The sequence below is a fragment of the Sinocyclocheilus rhinocerous genome, unplaced genomic scaffold (genome assembly GCF_001515625.1).
Source record: "Sinocyclocheilus rhinocerous isolate Xijiao unplaced genomic scaffold, SAMN03320098_v1.1 scaffold1206, whole genome shotgun sequence".
NCBI lineage: Eukaryota > Metazoa > Chordata > Actinopteri > Cypriniformes > Cyprinidae > Sinocyclocheilus > Sinocyclocheilus rhinocerous.
In genome coordinates, this window is record NW_015659931.1 from 51,446 (window position 1) to 60,547 (window position 9,102).

Here is a 9,102-nt window from a genome sequence, read left to right on the forward strand (position 1 = left end):
CGCCTACGTGTCTGTAATGAATATGATTACGCATGGCTCCAGTAGAGTTATTGTAAGACAATTTGACATTACACAGTTTACACAAACCTTTTCAGTTTCCTTCTAATTCAAAATAATCCCACACCTTCTCGTCTTTCGCATGGTCATTTTTGAACTCGCCGCAACTGACACGAAGAAAACGCATGTGAGGTCTGAGGTAAAAATTTAGTTTCCGCCCAGATAAACTTTTAAAAATAATGTATTATTTTTCAAACGTTTTATTTTAACTTGTTATTTAAAATGTTTTAAATGCAATGTTAAAATGATGGTAATGTGAATGATAAAATCCTGTTTTTGTTTTTTCTTTTTTTTCTTCTGTTGTGTAATCGACTATTGTTTTCAGTGTCGACTAGTAGGAGCTGTACCGTTTAGTCGACTAGTCCCGCACATCCCTAGCGTACACATGCATGAATTTATTCACAAAGGTATGCACAAAGGGATCCTCGAGTGGATTGTGTACGTGGATGAAAGCGTGTCGTTTATAACAACCCGGCTCTATCAGCCCATTATCTCCCGCCCTCTTATCTTTTCTCTAGTTTCCATCCCTCCTTTTGCCACCCCTCCCATAAGCCATTCTATCTAGAAACACTTGTCTTGCAACCATCAAATGCACAAAAAAACCTCCATCAAAAAAACTGCACTGCAGCGATACGATCTCGGCAGTTGAACCGTGTGTGTTTTTAAGACTCTCTTCCATTGATGAATACAATGTAAAGTTCCTGCAAAATTCAGTTTGGGCGGCAGAAGTTTTAAAGCCAATAATTACTTCCCTTATATCAAATAAATCAATTTGTTAGCTAAAAGCTACATGAGGACTGGGCTACCCAGTACAACAACAACACAATTCATACTGGCAGTGATTCATTTTTAATGATATAAACAGGGCTGCAACAACCAATCAGTACAATCAGTATGTTCTCACACTTTTTAAAAGTCAGATTCAATTTGCCTGTTGTTTGGAAGACAATGTTGGGCCAGATGTGGAATAACACGCTATCATCAATAACAATATGAAAGGAAATAAAATGTGAGAAACCATATTAACCAGTTAACAAAATAAATGATAGTTGCAGCTAGGGGTGGGCGATATGACCAAAATCTTGAGAGTATGAAAATGAGAGTAATTTTATTTTACGGTAACAATATATATCACAAGATAGTTATTTTTGCTTTAAATATAAGGTCTTTATGATATCAAAATTTTTGATACCATAGAAATTTAATAATTCTTGTCACCACGAGTGTAAGTATCACAAAAAAGACAAGTAAACAGTCAGCGATTAAATAATAATAAGAAACTAATTACAAGCAACAGGACAAAGAGCATGTTTCTAGCATGATTAACGTGTTACTAGCATGTTGTTAGCATAATTAGCAAGTTACTAACATTTTGCTAACATGATTCTAGCATGATTAACATGTTACTAGCATGTTGTTAACATTTGATTGTTATGTTATGACTAGCAGTCTAACATAAATCAAACATTGCACTTTTTTTGGGATCAATTCATGATTAAAATGCAGTGGTAGCCTCTAATTTCAAATTATTGAAAAATCAAGGTGCAACGCAGAGTGAAGAATATGAAAATTATATTTTATGTGATTTTTCAGTTTCTGGACCTGAACATCTACAAACATAAAAAGCTAAAGCATCATTTTATTTCTATCTTTGTGCTATATTTTTAATTGTGCTTTTACTTGTAATTATTTACTGGCTGTTCACTTGTCCTTAATAATGTTTGAACTTTATATTTATTTTTGGCTAGTGGTTTTTGCTGTGGTATCGAAATTTTTATTTAACACAGAGAATTTTAAAATTTAATTGGTATCTAAAATATTGGTGTCATATAAGCTTATTTATTAGAATACAAGATAACGTAGATCAAAAACAATGATAGCAGTGACTATTTTATTTTTTGTGGCAGGGCCAGTGCAAATGTTGGCAGGGCAAGTAAAAATTTGAACCACTGGCCCAATCGGGCCAGTAGAAAAAATCCTTAGCGTTGAGCCCTGGACTTGTCGAATGTTGATGTAAAAGGATTTTGTGCATCACAACTTCCCCTTCGGCACACAAATGCATTGCAAGCTCACTTACCGTACATCTTTCCCTCGTCCGACAGGATGATCTTGCGCCGGCCGCAGGGCGGATATATAGCCAGCGCCTCCTGAAAGCTTTGCTCGATGTCGGGGCTCCACACGCCCTCGGCGTCTCCATCCAGGGCCTTGTCCAGCTCATCACCCCCATCCTCCAGCCCCTGCTCCGGGCTGCCGTTGGCACTCCACTTGTTGGACGCAATGGTGCCGGCTCCTACCGGGCCCTGGCACGAGCCCCCACGCTACACAAGTACTGCGAAAAAGAAACAAGGAAAGAGAGGCAGAGAGAAAGAGAATGTTACTTTATTGTGGACATAAAGATTAAGCTAATAAATCCTCTTTCAAAACCGCTCCCCTTTAGTCGTGTGCACCCACAGTTTTGGGCACTGGCTGATGAAGACAGCAGCAACTGTGACTCTTATTACCATTTCCTCTTTTCAAACACTTCCAAAACGACAAATGAATTTTAGAGAATATATAAAGCTCCATTTAAAAGGATTAGATAATTAGGACTAGCCTGCAAAAATGCTTGTGGTCAGGAGCGCGCGGTCCAATGTGGCCGTCTAAATGTCTGAAAATGGTTAAGGGATCTTAAGCGTTTTTCAGGCTGCCTCTTTTTCGCATGGTATTGTTCATGAGGATCGGGTCCCAGGAGTCACTGGTGTGCCCACATATTTCATTCTTTTATTTCACTTTCTGCTGATGTTGACGAAAAAACGCAGCTTGGGTAAATACGGCCGACTCCGATTGAGACCTTCCTTTGGGGATATTCAAATGCTCTGGTTACACGCACACTGAAAGAATAAGCTTGACTTGGCAGCCCAAAGACACAGAATGAGCAAAACAACGGCCGGGAGAGCATTGGAATATGTGAGCGGCCTAATTACTTTTCGACATTGCAGGCCTCAGACCTCAGCGCAATCTAACGCTGCGGGGAGGACAATTAGCGATGCACTTCCAAATTGCATTTGCCTCTCAGGTGACACGCAACACCGTTCATCCCATGTAATCAGGATGGTCACAGTCACTGGATGTTCCCCAGAGAAGTTACAAAATTTCTAATCCTGCAGTAGAACCAACATTTGAAACAATTACACATTAGTTTCTCAAATATAAACTTAATATCCTGTACAGACTTTTTATCCAGTCACACACTGCAAACATTTAACCTCAAGCCTGAGCTACATTGCATTAGGCCTACAATACAAAACAGCCAAAACTGAGTTATAAAAGACTATGACCGAGAATTAAAGCAAAATAAGTGTAGAAAACTTAGTGCCACTATGCTAGGGTGCTGTATGTGATTCACAGTGATTTCAGTAGCGCATACTTATGGAATTAACATTCATTTTGTATTTTTCTTACCAGAATCATAAAGACTTAGACATAAGGCCGTTCCAGGAAAGGGGCACTGATTGAGGTTTACTTGGTGGCCTTTTCGGATTTTCCTCTCAGAGAGGTTGTTTATGACTCAAAGTCAGACATTGTGGTCACACACAAGATGCACATGTACAAGAAACAGAGGACTGAACAAGAAGTGAATGGTGAATTCATGACTTAGCGCATCAAATTACACAGCTGATATACATGTTTTCTGTAGTTATGGTGAAAAGATCTAGATTAAAATTTCACTGAATTTAAGCTATTACTTCAGCTGCAGGCATGTTGATTAAATGGTGGAAATAATTGCTAATTATCATAATAAACTGTAGTTTAAGTGTAATTTAGCTAGTACATATTATGTACTGCTGATGAAGAATAGCAATAAAGCTTGGTTTATGAAGAAACACACTTGTGCACCAAACTACATTTCCCATCATTCTCTGTGACAGAATGAGAGGGATAAAATACACAGATAAAACATGAACCATTATCAATTATGCTGCATTAGCGCTAAAAAGGCTTCCTGTCTTTGCCAGGAAGTGAAAAAGAATGAGAAATATAAAATTGTCCAGCAAGTCAATTTAATTTTAACCAAAACTTCTTAAAATAATCACTTATAAATTGTTGTATTTTGAAGCCAGTATTGGTTATCAGCTTCAAAATATAATTTACATTTAAAAAACTTTTGAATTGGATATCTATAATATCAACCTAATATCAATCTGAAATAAAAAAAAATAATGTAGGCCTACTATAAACTATTTGAACTATATATATATATATATATATATATATATATACACTCTTTTTTTATTTTTTTCCCTCTATTTCTAGTTTTAAAAAAAGTCCATTGTATTTCATTGGATGTGTGAGTGAATGTATATATTATATACATACACACAAACAATGAAATATAATGGACTTTTTTTAAATTAAACAAGAAATAGAATAGAATAAATAGAAATAGAATAAATACGGTCACAACTAGAAATGTGATCCTATTTATCAGTTTAAACATCATCCTCTTTTACGAAGAAATGGAGGATTCTCAGGAGAAATCAGGTTAATCAGAGAGAGATTCATGACTCAACCGTGGGATTTAATCCAAATCTGGGCTTTCCATTATCTCAAAACAATTTTACGAGAAGTCAGGCGGTCACAATCACAGTCCCATTTGCGTAAATGTGCTAGGTTTCTCAAAGAAGCTCTCAACAGAACTCATCCTGCATCTCCACATCTTGGGTTTCATAAAGTCTCTTCTAGTCTCAATAAGTCATCTTATAACATTTCAGGGTCTCCGCTAACTGACAGAGGAGCGGAGGGACTTTCCAGTGCATGGAGCAAGCGCTGGAGTCCATCTGCGAGTTAGTCATCCCAGGCGGGAAACAAGCGAGTGGAGGATCCTGTCCAGGAGGGAGGTCTTCACGCTGTCCTGCCAGCAAAATAAGGGATGCGGGGGAAGTTAATGGGAGCCAACCTAACGACCACAACCTACCATCTGTTTTTCCTTCTGTTGGACACTCCTGTCAGATATGAAACCTAACAATAGAGATGTAGAAGACCTGGCGGAACTGAGCTAAGGTGTCACGACTAGCCTGCACGCTTAAAAATAAAGGTTATTTAGTGCATCAACAGTTCTATAAAGAACCTTCAACATCTATGGAACCTTTCCAAGGTTCTTTATAATTGAAAAAGGTTCTTTAGATTTTTTAAATGTTCTTCAGTCTTAAAAACAAAGGTTCCAAAAGGGGGTTTTCTCAGCAATGTCATAGAAGAACCATTTGTGGTTCCTCAAAGAACATTTCAATGAACAGTTCTGAAGAGAGACAATTTTTTCTTAGTCTGAAGAACATTTGAACCCTTTTCCACTATAAAGAACCTTGGAAAGGTTCCATGGATGTTAAAGGTTCTTTATGGAACCATCAATGGCAATAAAGAACCTTTATTTTTAAGAGTATAGCCTACACCAGTGGTTCTCAACCAAGACCAATCAAGGCCCACCTCCTCTCCGAGTCAATATTTCAAGCCCACCCCCACCCCCAACCTCTTCTATTTAAAAAAAAAAAGTTAATTCTAGTGTAATTACCTTTTAATTCCATGTAGGCCTAATTATTTTTAAACTAACCAACTTCAAGATAGACTTAAACATACTGTTCTATATTTGCAAAAATACTTCGCAAGAATGTCACTGCAGATATTCTTTACAACTTAAAAGTATGTGAAGCTAGATTATACAGTAACTTTAACAAATAAGCACAAGTCAACCTCCCATACAAAAAAAGACCACAGGGAGACACCAAAGGACTGCATAAAGCCACTATACGGATCTATTCAGAATCACTAAACACACCAAAATACAAATGAAAAATTAAACCATTCGAAATGTGTGGAAACGCAGCGATCTGAAGGCTGCTCGATGTCATCAGTCAACAGACAGGTGCTCTGTCAGAACAAGCTTTTTGGAGCGTCTGATACCCATATGTACATAAACACCACTGATCCTCACAAACTTCTCCAAAACACACTTCTTCGGCGAGCATCCGTTATAAAACACTCACTGTACATTAATTTTGACATCCATGTGAATATACTGAACTGTGTTCAAGCAGAAATACGATGTTTTAGATGCGTCATGAGCGCACATACATGGTTTGTTTGCGCATCAATAATAACGGATAAACGTGGGCCTAATGCACGACTCCTGTATGTTACTATAATCATCTTTACCTTGATCACAATCGTCATTCATCAAAACCTTGCTAATGCAACACTGGCTTCTTTTATCCAACCGAGAGCTGTAGTTTGCGTATCATATGCTTATACAGCGGTTTTGAGCCACTGTTCTGTCTGTAGGCTATTTCACACAGTGCGATTATTGGCACCAATGATTCCATGAAGAACCTTCAGCATCCATTGAAACTCTCCAAGGTTCATTATAATGGTAATTTTTATAATGGATTTTTTAAATGTTTTTCACACTAAGAAAAAAAATGGTCCTTTTAAGAACTGTTTAACTAAAGGTTCTCTGAGGAGCCCAAGGTGGATCTTCTATGGCACAGATGCAAAAACCTCCTTTTGGAGCCTTAATTTTTAAGAGTGAGGGCAAAATGACTTATAATTAAAGTATTTACAAGAGCAAGAATTCCCTTTTTAGTATTTGAACTAATGCACCAAGCTCTTTCAACAAATGTCCTCCAACTGTTTTTCCTGTCGAACACAACTTAGAATGTGAGATTTGTTAGGAAACTGTTGCAGCTGGAACACTTGTTGGCAATAGTCGCCCCCAGGGATCGTATCCCTCCAGGCAGCCTCCACAACACACCCACCCTTCACTCACGCAAGAGCGTACACACCGAATACTCTTCAGTGTATTCGGCTCCTTCTCAATAACACACACACAGTCAGCAGTGAGAGAACGACAGGGCTGGACAAGTGTAGCAGCAGCTGCTGGTTGGGTTCAGATTACAGATAAAGACGTTTAGAGCGTCTCCTTCTCTTCTTCTCATTGTCCGGCACTGATTTCCAACTACAGCCAAAAGCTCATGAATCGCACTTCCTATACTGGAGAGGAAGTTCATGTCAGACCATCCCTTACTAGGGATGATTCATCAAAGCAGAAGATAAACAAACGGTTAAATGTAATCTTGTCAAATCTCAAAATGAGCATTAATTTTTTTCATACTGTACACTGAAGTTCCAATGCCTATTTTGCATTTTAAATGGTTGATTTTTAGTAAAAAAAAAAATGTATTTAGACATAGAATAAACTTAATAAATAGTATAATAGTATAGAAATAATATTGGCTATTTATTGATTATTGGCCATAACATGAATATAATTATTTGCCAGAATTTTAATATTGGTGCATCCCATTTTTCTTTGTGTTATTTTATATTAACCTCCAGCAAATGCAATTTTTAACTTACAAGAACATCCAGCCCAGACTCTTTGGACTTTAATATATTTGTACATTAGCTGTATGCTGATTTCTAAAAAATTATTACATTTTAGGCTTTTTAGGTAGTAAAACAAATAGAATGTTCACAAAGCGTTGAGTATATGTAGTCCTAGTCAAACTAAGTTGACCTTCTAAGGTTGGCCACCCATAGGTTTTATGATGGTCAGTTCCTGGTGTGTGGCCTTTGGTCTGAAGGCCATAAACGGTGTGTAGACCATCAAAGCCAGCGAGCTAAAAAAACAGACTAGAGCGAATGGCAGGTTTGCCTATGTTTGTCACTCTTGGGCCCACGTATATCCGTTCCTTCAGACATGTTCAGACTTGGGCTGCCGTGACGATCATGTGAACAGACACTGAAGTGTGGGGGGGAAAAAAAGCTTGAACCAATCACATTCTCAGATTTTGATTAACCCACCCATCAGATTTGCATATACAGTATGCTTTGCCATATAAATCAGTGTTTTCTTTTAACAACTAAGTGCTTTCTAATAATCCTCATTTGCCAGCCACAAAATGCAAAAGTGATGCTGGGAAGAAAGAATAGCCTGAATCATACTCTCTCAGCCTAGTTTAAGAGGTTAACCAAAGTTTGTGGTCTTTAAAAGATAAACTTGAAGTTAGCATCAGATGACGACAAAAGAAAATTAAAATGTAAAAAGGAAAATGCGCATGCATTGCCCAATATTAATGATAACAAAGAATTAAAAAAAAAAAATCAAATGACCAAAAAATATATGGTATAGACTAGGGCTGCACGATAAATCGCATGCGATATTTAACGCGTATCTTGTCAGAAAGCCGGTTCTGTAATCAGCGGTAAATCTCCATCACCTGCGGGCTTTCACATGAAGCAGCATTAATTACACAGAGCCGTGGTTCACTGACGCGCTGCGCAAAACCACGTTCATATTCGCGCAGCTCGTCAGTGAACAACGGCTCTGTGTAGTTAATGCTGCTCCATGTGAAAGCACGCATGTGATGGAGATTTACCGCTGATTACAGAACCGGCTTTTCTGACAAGATGCGCGTTAAATATCGCATGCGATTTATCGTGCAGCCCTAGTATAGACGAATTGGTACCATTTGAAAAGAAATGGAGTCAGCATTTCATACGCTACAAAAAAGTAAATACTTGGTCAACTCAGTGTATGCACAACCCCATTGTACATACTTAACAAACATTCTTGCTTACTTAAACAGTTAAACATTGCTTAGTAGTAAAAAAAAATGACCATACTAAACTAATGATTGGTAAAGCAATATCATTTACATTTGGACACATCAGAACAATGCATGATGAAGTTTGTTTAGCTAGTAATATCTGCTTACTAGGGGTGTTCCGATTTATCGACTACCGATCACTATCGGCCGATAATCACGTTGGAATGATTGATCGGCGGTCTCTAAAAAGGCCGATCTCAAGCTGATGACGCTGCCGTGAGAGGTTTGGCATGACATGCAGCGGCACCGTCTCAGTCTCTGTCCGGCGCGGGTGAAATAATTATAATATTTATACATTAAATAACTTATAAAGTAATTTGAAAACCTTGTGTGAGACGTAATTTCACAAACAGCGTGAGTGAATCACCGCACGCGCTCTCTCAAAATACGCAAATGTCTTCAAATC

At 37.9% G+C, this 9,102-nt stretch overlaps 1 protein-coding gene and 1 long non-coding RNA gene across 2 annotated transcripts in view; both read right to left on the minus strand.

Annotated features, from left to right (window-relative positions):
- LOC107724511 (transcriptional enhancer factor TEF-5-like) overlaps positions 1-2,561 on the minus strand; it is a 30,267-nt gene extending 27,706 nt beyond the window's left edge. Inside the window, exons 1-2 of the mRNA XM_016533484.1 lie at positions 2,505-2,561; positions 2,135-2,375 (exon numbers count right to left, since the gene is read on the minus strand). Coding sequence (XP_016388970.1) covers positions 2,135-2,375; positions 2,505-2,561 — 298 coding nt within the window. The remainder of the gene's footprint in view (positions 1-2,134; positions 2,376-2,504) is intronic.
- A 2,332-nt stretch (positions 2,562-4,893) lies between these two features.
- Positions 4,894-9,102, minus strand: part of LOC107724530 (uncharacterized) — a 12,094-nt gene continuing 7,885 nt past the window's right edge. The window contains exon 3 of the long non-coding RNA XR_001638032.1: positions 4,894-4,948. This is a non-coding gene — a long non-coding RNA (uncharacterized LOC107724530). The remainder of the gene's footprint in view (positions 4,949-9,102) is intronic.